Source organism: Dioscorea cayenensis, chromosome 10 (assembly GCF_009730915.1).
Source record: "Dioscorea cayenensis subsp. rotundata cultivar TDr96_F1 chromosome 10, TDr96_F1_v2_PseudoChromosome.rev07_lg8_w22 25.fasta, whole genome shotgun sequence".
NCBI lineage: Eukaryota > Viridiplantae > Streptophyta > Magnoliopsida > Dioscoreales > Dioscoreaceae > Dioscorea > Dioscorea cayenensis.
In genome coordinates, this window is record NC_052480.1 from 5552835 (window position 1) to 5575555 (window position 22721).

Sequence of the window (22721 nt, forward strand, 5' to 3'; positions counted from 1 at the left end):
TTTATACATTCAATAATATATATTATCATTAAAAAATTATTTTAAAACAATTCAGGAAACCATTGTGATTAAAAGAGAGGAAATAGTTGCATTACAAACTACAACTAACACAATGATAAGGATGCAAGTGTACATGTCAAGCGTGTGATAAAGTGCTTAAAAGCGGCGTATTAGTCCTCAAGAAAGATTGAGACTACTAGTACTAATTCCTATCCTGAAAATTAGCATAATCGAAGTTATGATGTTGTGCAAAAGAACTAGAAAGAAAAAATCAAGAAATACGAAGTAAAAAGGAGTAGAGAAATCAGGAGAAGAAGTGATGTCTGAGCATAGCATCCCTCTAGAGTTTTGTTAAGTTATAGATAAAAGGGTTGTCTAATCATGCAATCCTATTTGAACCAAAAGATTTTCTAAAATATACTAAACCACTCTTGCAAGGTGGAAAAGTAATCGATTCAATACAGTGCTGATACAGTTACCTCACAATCGATTTGTACTCTGTGAAATCTCAATATGGATTAATAAGAGCTTCTTAAATAGGTTGTTAGTTCCACCGGTGTGGTTTGTGGGTTTTAGGGAACACTCAAGCACTCATAGATCTCACACAAACCATCAAAAAATGTTCACACAAACAAAACAAGAAGGAGACACACAAAATTGGTAACCCAGTTCGGCGTCCACTCGCCTACGTTTGGGGGGCCAAGCCCGGAGATAAACAATTCACTAAAAGAGGTAAAAATACATTAGTACAAACTCTTGTCACTCACACTCTCAAACAATGAAGATCACTACCCTCTCTAAATTGTCTTGTGCACCCACACTCTCTAGCTCCGGTCGCACACTCAATCTCATAGCAAGGTAGCTTATATAGACGTCTCAACATCCCAAATATAGCACATACCTCTTTTAGAATCTCCGCGGCTACTAATTTAAAAACCTTCCGAAATTAGCTGTTGCAACCCCTGTTGTAACATAAGTTGCAACATGGCCAAGAATGCTGACTTGACTGAGTTCTGGTTATGTTGCGGACGACCTCAAGACCCATCAACCTCCCAGTCATGCTTAGTCCGAGTCGATGCAGTCAAATCTCCCGATCCCGACTGCCGGTAACTAGTCTACCTCCTCAGTTCCTCATCACGCAGTCCCATCGCAAGGGGCGCACGTCCTTGTGCGTCTTCCAAGAAACTTGCCAAACTTAGTCTTCAATCTTCCAAGTTTGGTATTCAAAGATTCTCCAGACTTGATCTTCAATTCACCCAAGTTTGGTCCTCAAATCTTGCTGTTAATAGACTTCAATCAATCTTCATCAAGGATTCTTCAAATCATATCTTCAATTAGCCTTCATTCATACCATGAATAGATATTTCTTCAATTAAGCTCCACCATATTTAGTCTTCAATCAAATCACCTAAATATGGTCTTCATATGATCTTGTCTTCAAATAGTCTTCAAGATAATTTCCTCCATGTTATAGACTTACTAAAAATAGCTCCACCAAGATCTTCAAGATAATTTCCCTTGCAAGCCCAGTCTCCATGCCATGTCACCATGCTCTCCATGTCATCAATTTTGTCTTGTCACCATGGTTGCCACATCATCTTGCCTTGGTGTCAAATCATGCCAATTAAATAGTGTGATTGCACTAACATAGGTGATCCTTCTTGCAAAGAGATTACCCCTAATCTCATACAGAATAAAAATATGATTTCTCTTAAAATTCTATTCCCTATGATTGCAAGGAGCTTGGAAACAACTTGTTAATCCACTTGGGAGAATTGAGGGAGAATAATTCTCCTAAGCACCCCATTGCTATGCTTACTCACAATCCTCTCTAATCACGGTACGTCTATACTAGGTGGGTATTTCTACTCTCCACAATAGTAATCAAACAATACAAACACACAATTAGATGCAAATAACATGGATTGCAATTAAGAAACAACTAAATCATAAGAATCCACAACCAATGTCAAAAGATAAAACCCTAAAGTTTAGCTATGCCCAAACATCTACAAAATTAGCCCTTCATTAATGGAGGGTAAGCATTTAAATTACAAGACATGTAGGGAATAAAACAAAATATTAAAACTCCTTCGCAAGTGTGTCGGAGGTTGATTGACGTAGAATGTCCAATAACCTTCCGCGAATGTCGCCTAGCTAGTCTTGCCGGCTACGATCTTCCTCTCCAAGATGGTGGGGTTGAATCTTCTCCTAAAATTGCCTCCAAAGCCCTAGAGATTCTCCTCTTTTCTTCCTTTTGCCTCACCTAAAAATAGAACAAAAGATAACATAAAAATCTTCATCAGATCTATTTATATTGTGCTTTTAACGGGCGTAAGGGCATGGTCGTAAGTTGCTGGAGATAATGGGTCACGAGCCTTACGAGATCATTTACACCAGTAAGTCCCATTCGTAAGGTGTTCTATCTTATGTTACGGTTCATCTTACGGCCATAAATGTTGGACTGTAAACTTCTCTGTATAGCCCTTGTGACCACCCTTACAGGCGTAAGCTTTGCTCTTAAATTTTTCTGAATGGTCTTTACGACCACACTTACAGTCGTAAAACCTGCCCGTAAGGTCATCTGATTTGGCTTTATATTCCTCCTTACGAGCATAAGTATATCGGCAAGCCATCATGTTTGCCTTGCCCTTATTCGATTGGTGCCGAGAGAGTTCCATCTTCTTCATTTTGGGTCTAGAACACTTCTTTTGGCTTTCTCTCTCTCTCTCTCTCTCTCTCTCTCTCCCTCTCTCTCTCATTTTTAAGTGTTATTTGAAGCCTGAGAATGCAAAACACACTATGTTTAGCATCGAATTCCATAATTTACCTCTATTATATGCCTAATGAGTACACAAAATGATATAGAATAATAGAACATTGTGCACTTATCACACAACAACAAATCTTCCCAAAAAAATATGTACAATCACAGAAATATCAAAGAGGGAGGTGGTAAAAATCTAGGTAGTCAGAACCGAACTGGACCTTTTAACCGGAGAAGGCCAAGGTTCAAGGGTCAAGAGGTTCAACCGCGGTTGAACCGGGTCGAACCGGATTTAAATTATTTAGTAAATAAAAATATAAAATGAAATACATTAAATATTATATTAATTTTAAAATCAAATACACAACCTATATTAATTTTTAAATACAACTTTAGATTTCCCAAAGAATAAAGTTATTAATGAAATATTGAAAACATATAAATGCAATTAAATTATAAAGATAACCATTGATGAACTCTCATAAAATGAAAAATTATAAAATAGATGCTTCTCAGTTCTCACAGGAGGATGGATGGTGCTGGTGATTGACGGGAGAGATGATGGGGTGCCAATGCTTGACGTGAGGGAGATCCGGTGCTTGATCGGCGAGAGAGATTCGGTGCTTGACCGATGGTGCCACTGCTTACGGGCGATGCTTGAGAGGCAATGCTTGACGAGAGTGGGATCTGGTGGAGAGTCGAAGACTGAAGAGTATGGACGGAGACGGGAGACCTAGCTGGCTAGCTCACGGCCATGGAATGGAATCACAGTCACGGGTGAATTGGTGAAATGAAATGAAGCAAATGATCTGGACTAAGTTGACTCAAGGAACCCATATGGGCCACATATCATGATTATTATAATATTATCAATTTATCATATTAGATGATCAGCTATGGGCCATGGCCCATCGGTTTGTTTGTTTTTTTTTAATTCACTGTTGAAACCGGATGAACCGGTCCGGTTCATCCGATTCAAGGTTGAACCGGCCGGTTCATCCTGGTTCAATAGCGGTTTTATAGGCCTAATTGAACTGGCCTAATTCCCTAGTCCGGTTCAACCGGGTTGGACTTGCCGGTCTAACCTGGTTCTGACTACCTAGCTTTGGGCTCAAGATTGAAGTTGTTAAGATCTTTCACTGTTTATCCAAAGAGGCTTCTAGCCCCTGGTTGACCAGTCAACAATATTATTATCAATGGTTCATGTCAAAGCAAGTCAAGGTCTATCCAATCGTAAGCCTTGATGACGCAAAGGGAGTAGTCTTGATCGCATGAACAACCTATTATATTATAATTTAATTATTTAAATATATTATACTTATTATTCTTCGTTTGTCCCTCCACTTTATCCCCACCATATATCTCTTGTTTTAGTTTTCACAACAAAAACCATTCACTTATCTTTGTATTATCCCTTTTTTTTTTACTTTTCATTAATGCACTATTTATTAAAATAAAAGCAAATAAAAATAATTAAAAAATTGCAAGTCAAACATCTTTTTTGACTTTGCATCAATACGCCAAAACCAGTTAATGTGTACACGTGATTTGATCGATTTTGCATCAATACGCCAAAACCAGTTAATGTGTACACGTGATTAGATCGATGCAAAAATTACTAGAAGTATGAAATAATAAATTTATTATAAATTTTTTTATTCTTTATTTATTCTATATGTTTAATATGCATTCATTTTGACAACCATTTGCATGGCTTAAAACCTCTTGCTTGTTATCTTCTTCCCCGAATATGTATGAATTTAGTCAATTCTAATTATGATTTTTATATTTTAAGAGATAATAAATAGATTTTATTCTTAAAGTATGCTTTAATTATAAGTAATATAAACTTTATTATTGGTGTTTATGCATCCCTGCCACATTTCATATTTACAATTGTGACATCTATCTTCGTGAGCTGGGTTAGAATTTGAACTCAGTTTTTCAGCCTGGACGAATATCAATAGATTAAATGGTTGTTGATTTATTCCTCTCCTCTGATAATTAACAACATTATAATATGTATACTAAATCCACAAAATTAATTGGTAAAATTATTTATTATATATGAGGATATTGGGAGACCAAATCAAATGCGTCAATGCAAAGTTGTTCAGAAGAAATATCCTCGTAAATTTAGAAATTTATAATATAGACTTACTTAGCATGATCAAAGTCCTCTAATAATAAATAATATCCATAGGAATTCTTGATCATTTAAATTTAAACATGATCCTTTACACATCATATCACATGAATATGCCATTAATGTCCCGACAGTTTTTCAACATGTGAATATATACATGGGGACTCTATTCGCCGAATTGAGAAGTTCTTATACAATTTACAATATTGACGGCCAAAACAAGCAAGATATTAATAAAATGAAAAGTTTTCAATTCTACGTTTAACACCTAATGTTCATCATCCATTATTATTATTATTATTATTATTATTAATTATTAGTTTCTTTTGTAAAAGTGTTGTCAGGTCGCTAAGTTTCAGTAAGAGTTGAGCAACACGTTAACCAGAAATTAAAACTCATGAGAGATTTAGTTTCTGAGAAGTTGCATTATTTTTGAAGCTTGAATGACTATAAAACAGGCTGCAATTGTGTTTGGATTTGGATATTCTGTTTAAGTTTGTAGCTCGAGCAGATGGGTGGGAACAGCTCTAGAGAGGCTGCTGCATGCTTGCCATGCTATCAGAGATGTGATCATCCTTCTTTCGTCATTGTCGAGAACTAATTCGAGTGGTGGAGAGGGCCGCCGCAAGTCCGAAAGATGGTATTCAAAGATAACCGATAACTTTGAGTGCCTGGAACAGGTATATATGTGTGTATACAGCGCACTCTAAAAGTAAATGGGCAGCTGTGGGTTAAAAACGTTGCCGCTGTGTACTACAGAAGTATTATTCATTCACTGTTTATTAAAATTCAATATTATAAAGCATGAGCCCGTAGTCTTGTAGAAGTATAATTATTTATTCACTATTTATTAAATTTCTGATATTGTAGAGTATTATTTATTTACGGTATACTAGGTTCTAATGTTTTATTTTGTAAGAGGAGACATATTTTCTATCCATCTAAGATGGTATGACAGAAAGTGATTTATCATTATGAGGTTATGGTCCCTTATATATCATTTTGAGCGCACACGGAAGATCTTCATTTTTCTATGTGTAAGCCATCTCCATATAGTAAATTTTTAAATAGTACTTAAGCCATAATAACTGATGTATGTCTCTACTTGTCTATTCTTTTTTTGGCACTCTTTAAGTGGGGGCATTTGTGGTTGTTGGAGAAAATTTACATATTCATCAGCGTTAGTATGTAAATTAAATAGAAAATGTAATATATATATCAAAAAAAGTTGGATCTACCAAAAAGCCATAGCCTAGCGATACTTGGTATTATTGAAAAAAAAAATGAGACATTCAAAAGATCTTGAGTTCAAGACTCGTTTGGAAATTAAATAATGGTAATGGACTGATCAGTTACGGGTGCGGGCTCCTATAGTCCAAACCCTCGGCCTTTGCTGAGGATCCGCTTGTTGGACGATTAATTCCCAACCATTGTGCACACCCCTGATGTATATAACGTTTTCGTCAAGAAAAGAAAAGTTGGAACTAAGGATAAAAAATTTTGGGTAAACTTTAATGGTCCCTACCTTTTCATCTTTTTCTATTTCGGTCACCCATCTTTCGAAAAGTTATGATTTGATCCCTTATTTTTAATTTTTACTTCAAATTGGCCACCCAAACATATCTCGTTAACGGCACACAAGTTGCATATGTCAGCTTAGATGTTAGCTCAAAGAAAATATGTGCCATATAGTATGCATGCCACATGTGATCCCCATTAATTATGTATGCTCAGGTGATCAAATTGTAACATATACTAAAAATATAAGACCAAACCATAACTTTCAAAACTGGGTAACTAAAATAGTAACATAGTAACATATAAACAAGTAGGAAGTATTTAGATTGTTTAGTAAAAATTTTCAATGGTTCATCAAAAGCTTTAATTTTGCAGATTGAAAGTTACCAAAGTCATTGGAAATAAAGAAATAATAAAAAAAATACTGAATAAAAACAATGAATTATAATAAAAGACTGACTATATATACTTTATAAAGAATATGAAGCTTTGCATGCTCCTGACGTAAATTTCTTGTTATGATGAACAGGTTACTGAGGCTCTTGCACAAGCTGGTCTTGAATCTTCAAATCTCATTGTCGGTATAGATTTCACAAAGAGCAATGAATGGAGTGGTACGTTAGTTATACATATTACATACATACACTAATAAAGGTTTCTTTTGTTCTTCATGACTTAAAAATAAATTAAATAGACAGTTAAATAATTAACTTATCTAAATTTGAATGCAGGTAAACACTCTTTCAATAATCAAAGCTTGCATCACATTGGTGCCTCTTATAATCCTTACGAACAGGCCATTTCAATCATCGGCCGGACTTTATCTCCTTTCGATGATGATGATTTAATACCATGTTTTGGTTTCGGTGATGGTAATTTTTTTTTTAATTATGGTCATTTCAATGTGTTTTTTTTAAGAGTTATGATGATTTTAAGAAATTTAAAAAATTAGGTTTTTTTTCAAATTTTTTTTTTAAAAAAGATAATAGATAAACAACTGGCTCATTGAAAATAAAACAGATTGCAAAACATTAATAACTGTAATATTTTTTAATTTGAAAATATTTATTTTATTAGGGAAAAAGTTGTGCTCTTAAAAAGATAGCAATTTAGTGTTTTTTAAGAATTAAAAAAATTCCGTAAAAAGACTTCTTGAAAATATAAATAAAATAAATTAATACAAATTATTATGCATCTTAAGAATGTTAAATCATTGTTTTTATTATTATTTTTTTATTTTATTTTTGCAGCAACTACACATGATCAAAGTGTCTTCAATTTCAATCCCGATTTGAGGCCATGTCATGGATTTTCAGAGGCTTTATCACGTTATCGAGAAATTCTTCCACATTTACAATTGTCAGGTACTTTCACTTTATTATTATATTAATTTTCATTTTAAGAGTCATGAGATATATTCATAAAAAAATATTTTTATTTTTTTATTTTTATTTTATTTTTTATATTTTGTTTTTTGTAATATTTAGGGCCAACATCCTTTTTGCTCCTATAATTGAGACAGCAATGAATATTGTGGCAGAGAGTGGAGGACAATACCATGTTTTAGTGATTATTGCTGATGGACAGGTATATATATGCACTATTAAATTTTAATGATAATATGCTATAATTTTCTACGTGATACACGAATAAATGATGCATAACTAGTGAAGAGTACAAAAAGTTTCAACATTAGTCAAATTAATTATGATTTTCTGAACATAGAACAATTCATCTTGTTCTTTAAATGTCTATGAATTTCTTTCTCCATATATATATATACATATATTTGATAGTTTTACAATTTGGATAGGTTACAAGAAGTATAAATACGGCACATGGACAATTAAGTTCTCAAGAACAGAAGACTATTGATGCAATTGTAAAAGCTAGGTAAGATCAAGTAACTATATTACATAGTTATAATCAACACATGTGTTGAATAATTTTAAAAAAATTATTGCAGCGAATTCCCATTGTCAATTGTTTTGGTTGGAGTTGGTGATGGCCCATGGGACATGATGGAGGAATTTGATGATAATATACCAAACAGATTATTTGATAATTTTCAGGTAATATAATCAAATAACTTACTATATGTATTAGTTGCCATTCATTCATTAATTTTTTTATCTAATTATTTTTGTATTCTTTAGTTTGTAAATTTTACAGAAATTATGACAAAAAATATGTCTCAAAACCGAAAAGAGACTGAATTTGCACTTGCAGCATTAATGGAAATACCATTACAATATAAAGCAACAATTGAGCTTGGCATCCTAGGGTGATAATTCGTTATCATGCTATTTGTATTATGTTTTCCAGCTTTTTATTAATTTAATTATTATTCACTTGATCATTGCTATGTATGTTGTATTGTTTAGTAGGAATTTCAGTTCAACATCTCAAAAAAGGGCTACTCTCCCTCCAACAAATGTTGCACAAGATGATTATAATGTATGTTTGTAAAATTTTAATTTCTTTTATATTATTATAGATCATCGTGGACTACTATTATTAATATATCAATATTAATTAGGTTTGTCCGGTTTGCCTAACAAAGCCGAAAAACATGGCGTTTGGATGTGGTCATCAGGTAATTCTTCATATTTCAGTGATTATTTTATGCCTAATTTTTCTATGAAAATAAAATATGTAATTTTTAATTATCATTTCAATTAAGGCAAGTAATTATTCAGTGGCATAATTAATTTAACTTTTGGATTTACTTATTTTTCTTTCTAACTATGTTTTTTTTAATGATTTTCAGACATGCTTTGAATGTGGAAATGCCCTTAGCTCCTGTCCCATGTGTCGTAGCTCAATTCAAACAAAAATAAAGCTTTATAATTAAGACTGGTGTTATGTGCATTATTTGCTTTGAAATCTTTGTTTTTTAATATTTTAGTTGGGTTTTATTTCTTTATCAATCAATAAAAAAAGCAGTTAAGTAAGCTTTGGAGAAATGTATGTATAAATTTTTCTTTGGTGTGATTAAGATTTGTGTTTTTATTTTCATGTATCATTCCCTCTTTTCTCATGTATTTTTAATTACAATTCACTTTCTAGATCTCTTATTGAAGTTAATTTTATATGAAAAATACCTCTCATTCTTCCCTCCAGAGTTAAAGAGGGGGTTATCTGTAAGAGATCAATCAAATCACCATAACTGATGCATCTTCGTACCCATTTGTCATTTGCTTTGTCACTTGTCAATTTTATTAAAAAAAATCATCAAAAGTCATTTCCTATGCTTTATTTTAATGTTCTTTTATATTTTTTACATTTTAAATTGTTCATATATCAAAAATAGCATGCAAATAAAATTTTATAAGTTAAAAACAATCATATGTATAAGTAATAAAAATATATATGATGGTGGAAAACAACGAGCATCACTGGCCAATAGAAACATATCTTTTAATATTACTATGAAATATTTAAGAAAAATAAAAATGCAAAATCAATGTGCTTGAATGTCAGATGGCAATTAAATAAATTTTATTAATGTACAACTGAACGGTCAAATACAGAAGTCCCATGCATATACAAGATGTCAAATTTCTTCCCCACATGATAAATGATTTAAATAATGGGTTTATTGTGTATGGCTCATATACTTTTTTAATTTTTCCTTGTGCGCTTGTCTATTCATTGTAAGAGTGAGAACCACTGCGTTATGCAATGTCCTTAGTCATAATATTAATTAATTTGAAAGTTTTCACAAAGTTTAATAGTACTCACATCCGAAAAAAAAAATGTTGGAACGATCAAAATTTTAATAAAAAAATTAGAGTTGGGTACCTTACAACTTACAAACCAATGACTAGCCCCAATTGGAAACTAATTTGTAAGACAAAAATTAAATTATTATGATTAGCTTAACTTATAGATACAATAATACATGTAAAACTTATCACTCTTACATGATTATTAAAGTTGAGGATCAAGATATCAACTGAACCATACCGCTGAGAGACTGCCATGACATAATTAATCCAGCCTACCAGAATTTTAGAACACCTCCCCTAAATATTAATTGGGCATTTAACAAGATAGCTTCAAAATCATTTGGTGAATAAAATAACTATGGTGAGTTAGGATAATCAAAGGTAAGTTCAAGTTGATTTAAAACGTAAAAAGCTATTAATATTAGAATAATTAGATGGGTATTTTGGATAGATTAGAGTTTGAAATAATAATATTAATATAATATTAATAATAAAATCCTTTCATAATATTTATTAATTCAAAAAAAAATTTGGAAGTTTAATGGTATTTACTTCGAGAAAAAGTATCAAAATGGCCAAAACTTTATTGAACGTTATCGTTGGTTATAAGATAAAAGTCTCCCATCATCAATTGAAAAAGCGCCTTTTAAGGCAACAATTTAATGAGTGTGATTAGACTAATTTAAATACTTATCGTCCTTATTTGAATATTATGATTGACGGCCAAAATGTCAATTATACTGTGTTGTTGGTGGGTTGGCACGAAACAACCTAATCGGCTATATTTAATTTTTTAATTTTTTTTCTATTAAAATTATGATTATTTAGGACTTATAAAAGAGACATTAATTTTAGTTTTACCTTTTTGGGTTGTCATGGTTATTTAAGGAAAAATTTTAAATGTTTTCAAAAATTAATTAATTAATTTATTTATTATTCCTAAGTAGAATATTTGAAAAATTTTCTTAAATTTTTATTTAAATTAAATAAAAATCTAAAACTTAAATGGCCTGCCTGCATGCCATCCCCTGATGGGCAAGGCCCCTGGTTAGTGGGCCGGAGAGTTTACGGTTTAGAAGAAAAGAGAGTTCCATACATGGAGACATTATATATATATATATATATATATATAATTTTATTCTTATATAGAAATGAAAAAATTTTATTAATTGAATCTAAAATCATATCCTAAAAAAATGATATTAATCTATTAATCTTTTTCCCATCACAATTTTTGAATTTTTGAAAGTAGTACGAAGGCTGTTTTTGGATATTTAAATTCAATATTTATGCCTCTTTTTCTAATAATTTATCATAAACACAAAACACAAGGGAAAGTATGTATCCCCTTTCTCTCCAATTCTTATTTTTTTCTCATTCACTTTTACTATATTTTCTTATAATCACAACATGTTTATAAAGTAATAAACAAATCTATATCATCAAAAGTGTAAGTGTTATATCACAGTTCTATATTCAATTTATATTTTTTTAATAAAATTGATAATTTAAATTTTTAATTATAAAAACATATTAATAAATAATAAGTTATACAAAAGAAACATGATTTTTATAAGGATATATTAGTAGTTTTTATATTTATGTATATTTTGAGAATCATAATATGAAAATTTGTGAAGCTCGAAATATATGATAGAATTCTTTTAGTTTTATCTGTTTTATATGCTTAATATGATATTAATTTTAACAATTATTATCATCCATTTTCATAGTAAGACATGACAACCTCTTACCATGTCAAAGGACTTTCATTGTATGTATTGATTTTCTTGCTCTTGGTCTTTTGTTTATTTGCATTGATTGTTTATGTTAATTTTTGCTTCATATTATATATAATGATATTATTGATAAAATAGTTACTATAGAATTGAACCCCAAAAATCAAATTATTATTCTATACTACACAAATTTTATAGAATTACAAGTATAATAGTGAATAAATACAAAGAGTAAAGCTAAAAGTGAAAAACTCAAAATTGCTATTTCATACTTTCATAATATATTTATAGTTTGATATAACAAATTATCAAGCTAATTAATAAAATAAAAATAATGATATATTTAAAACAAAATCAATCTAAAAACTAAGATAAAAGTCTATGAAAGTGGATAAACGACTAAATTTATTTTAGTAGTATATATATACAAAAACTCACTAGGTGTTGAAGCTGACAAATGGAATGAAAGAAAAACAACAATACAAAGACAACAAAACTACAAATAAAAGTATTCTGTCACTGGAGCAAATTCCTGAGAAATGTATGGTCTAACAATTATTAGAAATTTTCTTTTATACTTTCAGTATAAAGCATCCTTGGATGAAATTTCATATTTGACAATTCACTTATAATCTTTATTGAAATTTATTTTGTCTCTTTGAAAAACAGAGAACAATTTCACACCAGGAACAGATACATCAGCAGCAGTTTGGTCAATTGTTATAGTACATTAATTTATTTGGAAAATATAGATTTAAATATATATATAAACTTAGTTTTCTATCCTATAAAAGTTGGATCATACTAGATAATATATTTGGTTAGCATCTAGCAATAATAAATCCAAAAGCAAAGCTTAACATTGAAGAAGTCAGGAAAACCATCGGCAACAATAACAAAGTGGAAGAACATCACCTTCAAAAAACTTAATTACATGAAATCAGTGATCAAAGAATCTTTAAAAATCCACTTACATGCTATACATCACTAATAATTCCAAGAGAAACAACTCAAGCTTGCACAATCAATGGATACATCATTCCAGAGAAAACAAGAGTTATAATGAATGCCTAAGAAATTGCAAAGGAGATTCTGGAGAGTTTACTTTTGTCCGCCTTTTGTTTTATTTTTGATTGCACATCGCCGACTCGAATGGAACCTGGAAGATTTTGGATTCGTGGGAGGACATCAGCCATCACAATGCACAAGGAAAACAACTTCAGTTAGTTGCTAAGACGAAAGTATGAAAAAATAAATAAAAACACTTGAATTGCATATGTCAAGATAAATTGGGTAGAAAAGTATAGGATCATGATACAGCAAGATTTTGGAGAGTAACGTTTACTGTTTTAGTGAGATTGCAGTTGTTGAAGCCAAGGACCGAATTGCTTAGATCCGAAAAACAAAGCATCCGCGAGTATAATAAGTCCAAGCTGTATCAGAAAACAGATGGAAATTCTAAGTACCATTTGAGCTCAAATGAGCTCCTTCGATAAATATATATTTATATATGTATGTATGTATACCAAACGGCCGGTGAAGACTAAACGATAACCCAATCCTTGGTTAATGCCAAAAGTACGCTGTTGATCAGTCCAACTGTCAAAAAAAGGAAGATGACAATAATTGCGTGAAAGTGAGCTTTACTCAAATATTCACTGTATGGGACTAAGTGACTGATAGACAAATAGTAGGTAGTTGCAGGAAATGTTGCAGTTAATTAGGTTCAATGGATTTAAAGCATAAAAAACTACCCGAGAAATTCAGACATTCCACCGATTCCAGCAAGCTTGAAAGGCTGAGGACCTTCACGCTGAAAATCCTGTTTCATAGATGATATCAGACTAAATTATACCTTGATTTTGACAAAATAAAAAATATATTGTTCGTCCAAATAAATAAATGAAAATAAGTAAATACCTCTTCTTCAGCAGCTTCTAAACCTCCCTGCACCCAGAATAGGTTTCTATAACCGCATTATAAAGTTGTTCGGGAGGCAGCAAGCGATCTGTAAATTGTGAGTTGGATTTTTGTCCAACAGAAACATGACAGAAGGAAAACATTGGTTATATGTACAAGAAACTAGTCTGCTGGTTTTCAAAAAGTAAGCATTCTGCTACTCAAAGAGTTTGATTCCAGCTGCACAAAATGATAGCATGAACATTTGGAGAACCACCCAGAAGAAAACAATTGTGAGAAAAAACATTACAAAGTAACTAATTTGACAGATAACTCTGCGACTGACACATACCATACAGAGGCTTAAACATTGTAGCAGACAAAGTGTGTGAATAATGGTTTACATGTTATGAGCAACTAGAAAGTACAAACAATTCACCAAGCCAAGAAAAAACATAAACTAAAAGTTGTGTACAAGTATAATTGCCCAAGTAAATCATACTATAGATTAAAAGTAGACGAATGAAGAAAAAGAATTATAATGTGCAGATTGCGAGTCTCAACATTTATATCATCAATGTGCCATCACTGACTAAAAGAAGCAAGAAATATGCAAGAAATTTTAAGTATAATCAAAAAGTGCACAAACAACTTGTTCTTGATGCAAATTTTTAAGTAAACAGATAGAAAAAAATAATACCTTAACCCCTTCTGGCAAACTAGAATAAGATCAGTATCCTTTGAGAACTTCTCCTCAACATTAGACACAAAATTCCTGCACCGGCATAGAATGTGCAAATCAAGACATAAACAAGAAAGAGAAATATAAAGAATTTGATGGCACAAAAGTAACCTACTTATCATATGCCAACATACGACTGCCACTCCACCAACCTCCTGCAGGACGGTTTTCACAGGATAGCTTTTGAAAAGTATAAATATCGTATTTGAACTTTTATTATAGTTGACATAAGACAATTACTAGTAATCAGAATAAGGACCAGTGTAGAAAACAAATTTCTCTAGTAAGTTGTCAACAAAGACACATAATGTAATCTAGTAAAATCAGTTCTTGTCATTGTGTTTCTGACATTCCAAAAGGACCTGAAATGTAATCTAATAAAATTTACACTGCATGCATACCCATCACAAAGTTTGTGATCTTTTTTGAAGTTGTTCCCAAGTCAGAAGAGTCGTCCACATCAAAGATCGGTATCCAAACAGAACCTTTAACCCATGCCTTCAAACACAATTCAGTGTCACTGAATTTCCAACAATAAACAAGATGAACAAACAAAAAAAATAACAATTCCACAAAAGCAAAGCAAGTGGAATAGCATACAATTCTTGATCCAACTGATACACCATACAAACCTTATTATGCTCAGTCGATGGCCGAACATCAAGGAGGGTTTTGTTCGAAAGCTTGATAGCATAACCAGCTTCTTTTGGTGTTAGAACTTTAACCTTCTGATCTCTTATCTAAAAATATGCATACAAAAACAGGTAAACCTCACAAAATGTCATAGCTAACATTGAAAATGCAAAAAATAGAAAAAAATAAAAAAACTCTGCTACTTCATGACAATTTAATCCAAGTAAATTAAAATTGAAATTTTTATCAACCTATGTTATCTCTAAATGCATCCACACCTCAAAGAAACAAAATTGACCTATTTACAGTTCATGAAGAATACCAGTGCTTCCCATCTCTTCCTGGCAGCAGCCATCTCTTTGGCCTGCTTAGTCTCTTCTTCTTCTTCTTCACTCCCAGCAGTGGAGGACATTCTGACAGTAAACTTGTTGTATCTCTGCACACAAAACAAACCAAGAAAGATGAGGACTTGAATACAGGACAAGAAGCAGATGGCAAAGGGGAAAAGGGATCTTACTAGAGAAGGGGTTGAGTAGCATGGTTTAGGAATGGAAGAGAGTGGTGATTTGGGGAAAAAAAGAAGGGTGCTTGGTTTGCACAAGTTGATGGTGTTGGGAGTGGATGGATTGTTGTGTGGAGATGAAGGAAGAGGATTGGTGAAGTGATGATGATGTGCAAGAGCAAGAGCTTCCATTGTTATTGTTTTCAAATTGGCAAAGAGAGTGGAGCTAGCAAGAGTGGAAAGAGAAGCTCATTTTTGGTTACTTGGATTGCTTTATCTTCTTTTTTGTCACACCTCACAAGTTTGAAGATGTTTGTATTGATGTGTTAGATCCTCCTGATCTAATATCTTGATGATATGGCAGCTGACTGTAATATTAGCAATTTAGTATAAATAAATAAATATATATATATGGGATTAGCCCTCCAATAATAGGGTGTTTTCTGCAAAAATAACTTAATTTGTAATTTCCTAGGATTTCTATTTGAAGAGTTTGCGTACCCAAATATATGATATAGAGTAACCAGAGGACAAGCAAATAAACAAACAAAAAACTAACAAGACACTACAAACATCAAGAAATAAAACTCAAACAAGAACGCAATAAAAATAATGTGCCATAGAATGTTATGAGAATGGTGAATGAAAAATGACCTGAATTAATTGAATTTATGGTCAATGTTACTATTATAACACTATATGTACAGTATACAGTACTATATAAATATGGATATTTTGTGGGAGAATGTCAAATCTCGATTTAATTCTCAAAATATCTTGACATCTAATCTAAATCTAATTAATAGATTTTTAAGGGAATCATTAAACCATCATAACTAATGCATCACAGTAAATACATGTCCCTTGACACCCTTTTATTGACACCACGTCTGCCACTTTTGTCAAAAAAATAAAAAAATAAAAATAAAATCACAAAAAAATGGTACAGGACAAAGATCACGACATGATCAGACCAGGAGGCGTCAATGCATCTCTCTTAGACGGGAGTTTGCCAGACGATTGAAAATAAAATTAACTTCAAACTCTCTTCTGCAGAGTAACTACACAGAAACAAAGACATATTCCAGAAAAATATCATGAATTATTACCATTTTTAAGAGAATAGCACTGATTTATACATTGTCAAGTAGGAAACTTCATATTTACCAGTGAACCACCGGTAGGGTAAGTTCTATTCCCTTTAACTTCCCCACCTTCGGACAGTACTATACACTGTGAATGTCATTGTTTGCTTGAGATGAAGATACACTGAAACAATTAAGCCAATATAATGGCACTGCCGGTCCAAGGAATTTTGAGCAACAAAGCCGATAAATCTGAGTATACTGCTTGGTGATAAATCAACTCTTGGCCCCATCCTAGGTCAGGAGCAAACTTGCGTATTTTCGGCGGATACCTGAACCTCTAGTGGTGTTATCAGTACTTCATATGAGACTGAATACCAAGAGTACATGCCAAATATAGTATCAAAGTATGGCTTCATTCCAGGATATCTGTTCTGATCAATCAGTCACCCATCCATCTGCTCCATATGCTTCCGAGCCGTGTTTTGGTTCGTCATGAGGGCAATGAGTCAGTTGGATACTGTTAATTCATCCAGCGGTAGATGAATGCGAAGGTGACTGATTTTGAATGTTTTCCTCGTCACTGGAAGGTTGTTTTTCAGCTACAAATTGCCTTCTTTGGTTTGGTGAAATGAGAAAAGGTGGCTCAGAAATGGTTCTGGCTCTTCTCCCTCTCTAATTATCTGTAGGCAAAATGAAATATCAATAAGAAAAATTAAGCTAGAAAATATGAGACAAGGATTTGCAGCACAAATGCTTATTCAGCTTGAAATAGGAAAAATGACAATGTCTCTCATTGATCACATGGCTTTAGCAGACGGATATTAGTTGCATGGCAATGCATAATGAGCAACATTAAAGACCGCTTTTAATTATATCAAGTTAGGAACATAAAATATCAAATAGTTGTGCAACAATGATGACTTCGTACCAGCCAAAAGACGTCACAACTAAATATCGTGCTTTGCCATTACCACGAAAAGTAAGATGCCAACCAAAGCTAACTGTGTGAGTTGACCAGTACCAGGAAAAGTCAGATGCCAACCAAAGCTAATTATGTGATTTGACCATTACCAAGAGATTTCAGATGCTTATGTCACTGTCAAGTTAACATAGCATAATTTTGGAAATCTTGAATACTCATCATGATAGTAGCTTAATCACATTCTCCTAAGTTTTGTCCATGAGTTGCAGACTTGCAGTCATGACAAATATACCACATGAAATAAGTACAATCTTAAATCTATGCAAACATTTACTTTATGCTGTCTACAGTGTAGAAGTCGTTTAAAAAGTAAATATGACAGGCAAGGATCTCCTGCCCGTGAAGCTTATTATACTTAAATAGCAGGATCATCTTCTATCAGATGCAATGCTAATGACCGCTCCGTGGCCTCTTCACTGAAAAGCATATTTTAGCAAACTCAGACAAGAGCTAGTATTGATTGGACTACATAGGTGGCCAGCGATGTCTAAGGTGTGGCATTCTAATAACAGCGCATGCTTCATACGATAAAAGTAACTAATCTACGTGCCAAAGCTGAACCTACACAATAATTGGCCTAACAGGCACATGATGAATTGCCACCCGTTTTGGCTATCACTATTTAGGCAGCTAAACCTGTCTGATTACTAAAGAAAACAGCTTGATATGACCACAGTGATTATACTAGATGATAATGTTTGACAAACCATCAAGCCAGTAAAAGTTTTATTGAAAACAACATTATCGATGGATAGAGAAAAAAATTTGGTGTTGACAGAGATCCAAATGGATCCTTGTACACAAATCAACATTGGATCCTAGTGCATAAATCAATTGCATGAAGCATCCTTGATAAACAACTAAGACTTCCTCATCTAGAGGGGTACCCAACATGGAAACCTTCTAAAATGTAGGAAGAGTGACTTGTAAATTATAAGGCCATAGCCTCTTCTCTTTAAAGAAACCTTACTCAAAGCTTACTCGCCTAGATATTTTAGAGCACTGGGAAATTATAGCGAGTCCTCTCTATAACTTATGTCATTCAGGTCCAGATGACCTAAGTTATAGCGAGTCCTATTTTCTTCAAATATTCGTTCTCCTAATGACTTCTAAGTATTACTTTTGAATGTAAGAATTTAGTAGCATGGCTTTTGACCATATGAATTTTGACCCTTTTTGCTTTGCCTGCATGCCCTGCTATGATCAATATGTCAGATAGCATTTTGGCATACCATTTAGCTTTAAAGCATTTGTGTTGCCAAATTTGGAAGGCATGGAATATATGAGTTTCTCATAGTGGATATCCTTTAAGTAATGTGCTTTCTCCATTCTAGTCTTAGTTGCATCAAAGATCTCAAGACTCACCAAAGCCATTCAACTAGCATGATTTTGTCTCGTGGGCATATTCAAGTTTATGATTTGTCTCACTGTTAATCTTCCATGGGTACTCTGTTATTTGATCATCTTATTCATCATGTATTGGTATCTACATCTAAGCTACACATGTTTACAATCTCATGTTTGAGTACCTAACCAAAACTTGAATAAAATCAAGAACTTAATTCTTGAAAAATTTCCATGTGCATGGCTACTTTCTCATCACTGATCATGTACTGCTCTTCCAACAAAACAATTTCCTTAATGATGTCTTAACATCTTGCTTTTTGCTCTGTGCTTTTTGATTTGGACTTTCCAAGAGATTCATTATTGAGGTATACTGTAATAGCGTTCAAATAGTTCTATATTTCCATATGGCATTCCCTTAGAACAACATTTTACTGCTAGTCACACAATGACATTATCAAACTATACTGATCTACATAGAACAAGCATCAGCTATCCATAAGACTACTTAATCACCAGACTAGTATCAGAGAAAGTCCATTATCAAAGTTCTACTCATCATCATGCATTACTCAGAGTTACAAACCTTGCTCTTAAATAGGGAATAACACAACCAAAGTTAGCATGGGAAATGATATGAAACAAGCACCTAGAAACTTGATTGAGTTCTCTTCTCAAGGCAAAATTTTGGAAAAGGACAGAGTTTAGCTAGACATTGTCAACCATAGAGCTTTTAAGAGTTAATGGAGGAGAAAGATAATCTTGGTGAAATGGGAAAACTCTCTTGTTCATTTTGCTGTTTTAACAAAACCATAGCACTCAGAATAATCTACTCTCCTCTTGAGAATGTAAGGTTAGTTATAACCAAACTAATGTTGAACTCTCAAAACATCAAGATTATAAAAGTTCATCTTTTGAACTCAAAACAAGTTGAAAATGTAATAACAAATACTTCTCTTGTGTTAAAGCTTGAATCTCAAACCAGAAAGGAGGATAATGCGTATAGAAATGACATAAACAGATAGATCAAAGGTCAAATAAGAATAATCACTCGCAAACAGCATTAAGCAGGTAGACTTTCCAATAAAATGATGATGCAGATGCGTAAAAAAATTATGGCAAGTTACTGTAACATACCTCTACAGGAGCATCTGTTTGAAGCCCCAACTGATGAAGAAGCTCAGCACCCACGTCCTTTCATAACCTTTTCATTCATTTCACTACCATTTCCACTGCTCATCAAACAACTGTCTCTCCCCAGCCAAACATACAATATGTTAGTTCTCTGTTTAATCACACCTGAATTAATCTGAGGCGCTACCAATAGATACACTGATCTAGAGTCAAGAGAAGCAGAATCAATATCTTCCATTTTGGCCATACTAGGCCACTGGAAAAGGATTGGCTGTATTACCCCACCATGTTCATTATTACAAACTTCTTCAGCATCTTCAGCTTCCATATCTACATTCATATCTACGGGCTCTTCCTCCATTTCCACTGAAACAAAAGGTGGTGATACGCACCAATCCCTCACTATGTCTCCCGGAGAAGGCTGGCACTTGTCATCATCAGCACCTGCTAACATCACTAATGTAGGGGCTATGCTTCCTCGCCGTTTCAGCCAGAGAAGGCAAAGAATAACCGGAAGAAACAGTAGCGGAAGACACTACTTTTGTCTTCTCCTTACCCGGACACAATGGTGGCAAACCAGAAATTACCTTAGGTGCTGGTGACACACATAGCTTGGAAGATGGAGGCGAAATATTAAACCAATCCGAAGAAGAAGATGATGCCGGAGAAAATGTTGACCGCGTGGAAGCAGAGTCAGCAGATGTGGATGATGGTGTGCTGCTCATCTCGCCGGAAAAGGACACCGGCGATCGAAATGAATCACTACTGTTCTCCTCATCACGGGGAGAAACCGCCAGTGCTGTAGCCAATTGCTTCGCTCCTCCGCTCAGAAACTTGTGCCGCAATAAATTCCACCCGTTCTCTCTGGCAGGAAGGCGGGTCTCCGACGACGATCCTGGCATCGGAAACGGTGGCACAACACCGCCTTTCAACGCCCGCCGGAAGATCTCGAAATCAAGATCGAAGAGCTCCACTCTTCTCTTCCCTGGTTCTCCAATATCAAGATTAAGGCCTTGATCAGAGATGGCTGGGTTTTCCATCAAAGCAATCCAGAATTCAGCTGGTTCGGATCCCTCCTGAACAGTGACCACGGGGCCCTGAGCGCGTTCATAGCGCACAACTTGCGAAGCAGCGACGGAGGCGCTGGCAGCCATGACAGGCTCACAAGCAACACCAATCCAGACAAAGATGGCCGTGGGAACGTGGACGACGAAAGCACCACGAGAATCAAGCAGCCGCGCGGGGGACGGGCGATCAACGGCCTTAGGAACAAGATGAAGCGAGTCATACGGCGAGTGAGGCGCCATCCGATACGCCCGCAACGCCGACCCCGGGCTCGGCGGCAGCGCGTGCACCCTACTCTGGCACTGAAGTAGCTGCGAGGCAAACCCTAGATTAGGATCAGTGACCGCGCGGGCAGCACGGACCTGGCGGAGCGCCTCATCGAAGGACTTAGCGTAGCGCCACATGAGATACGCGATGACAAGGGTCGCAGAGCGGGACGCGCCGCGGAGACAATGGACGAGGACGCGGCCAGGAGGGCGAGCGGAGCGGACGTCTTCGAGGTAATCAAAGGCATCATAGAGGACGCTGGTGATGTCCTCAGCGGGGGAGTCGTGGAGCCAGAGAGTCTTATAGATGAGATCGCCGCGGAAGTATTCAGGGCAAGCAGAGCCAACGCAGTTGAGAACGTGAGTGATGCCGTGACGGCGGAGACCGTCGCGGTCACGGGCGGCGGCGTCGCTTCCGAGGTAGACGTGGTCGACGACGCGGGAAAGGGAGGAGGTGGAGGGGGTAGAAGGGGGGTGAGCATGGGGGCAATCGTCGGAGCCGGGGAGAGGCCACTCGGTGAGGTTAGGACGGCGGAGGGGTTGGAGAGGGGGGAGAGAAGGGCGGCCGGGTTTGGGGGAGCGCGCAGTCCAGGTGGCGGAGCGGAAAAGGGACTTCTTGGGAGTACCAGTGCCGGTGGCGGAGGCGGAGGTGGAGGTATCGTCGGAGGAGTCCATGAGGGTCATGGAGGAGAGGAGAAGAAGGGGAGAGTCATAGAAGCGGAGATGGAGGTGGAGGAGAAGACTGAGTAAAACAAGAGAAGGAGGGGTGTGATTGGAGGGGAGGAAAGGGAGGGGAAGATGATGGGGTGGGTTTTCTTGAAATAAATAAAAAAATTAAATTAAATTAAATTAAATTAAATTAATAAATAATAAATAAATAAATAAATAAAAGGGTGGTTAAGTACGGCGCCGTTGGAGTTTGACTGTATGGTCAACGGCGAGTTGAGTGACCTGACCATGAACAACAAATGATCTTGTTATCTTTTGATAATTTAATTTATATATAATATATATGTATGTGTTTTTAAGGAGAGAATCGCTCAAATTTTTAATTTTCTTTCGGATTTTTAGCGATCTCAAAAACTAATTAGACAAAATTATATTATTTTATTTTTGTTTTTTTCACAACGGCCATAAGAGATTTGAGTCAAATGTTGAACTTCAT

The 22721-nt window shown here is 34.6% G+C and overlaps 2 protein-coding genes, 1 long non-coding RNA gene and 1 pseudogene across 3 annotated transcripts; 1 reads left to right on the forward strand and 3 right to left on the reverse strand.

Annotated features, from left to right (window-relative positions):
- Positions 1-1964: 1964 nt before the first annotated feature.
- On the reverse strand, positions 1965-3576 carry LOC120270603. Its single transcript, XR_005539646.1, has 3 exons — positions 3291-3576; positions 2384-2782; positions 1965-2266 (listed from the first exon to the last, which is right to left on the reverse strand). It is a non-coding gene; the product is annotated as an uncharacterized LOC120270603 (long non-coding RNA).
- A 94-nt stretch (positions 3577-3670) lies between these two features.
- LOC120270233 (E3 ubiquitin-protein ligase RGLG2-like) lies at positions 3671-8719 on the forward strand. The gene is given in 10 exon segments (XM_039277257.1): positions 3671-3681; positions 5416-5593; positions 6961-7045; positions 7163-7303; positions 7682-7795; positions 7919-7929; positions 7932-8018; positions 8245-8324; positions 8398-8503; positions 8588-8719. Coding segments are annotated over 10 exon segments (945 nt in total).
- A 4279-nt stretch (positions 8720-12998) lies between these two features.
- Positions 12999-15977, reverse strand: LOC120270114 (annotated as a pseudogene).
- A 615-nt stretch (positions 15978-16592) lies between these two features.
- On the reverse strand, positions 16593-22342 carry LOC120270466 (protein-tyrosine-phosphatase MKP1-like). The gene is made up of 2 exons (XM_039277483.1): positions 20229-22342; positions 16593-17445 (listed from the first exon to the last, which is right to left on the reverse strand). Exon 1 carries the CDS (start codon positions 22238-22240, stop codon positions 20663-20665), a length of 1578 nt encoding a protein of 525 aa, XP_039133417.1. The 5' UTR covers positions 22241-22342; the 3' UTR covers positions 16593-17445; positions 20229-20662.
- Positions 22343-22721: the final 379 nt, after the last annotated feature.

What these genes read in the sequence shown, in the direction of transcription:
- LOC120270466 (XM_039277483.1), bottom strand. Translation starts at nt 22,240, where the DNA reads ATGACCCTCATGGACTCCTCCGACGATACCTCCACCTCCGCCTCCGCC.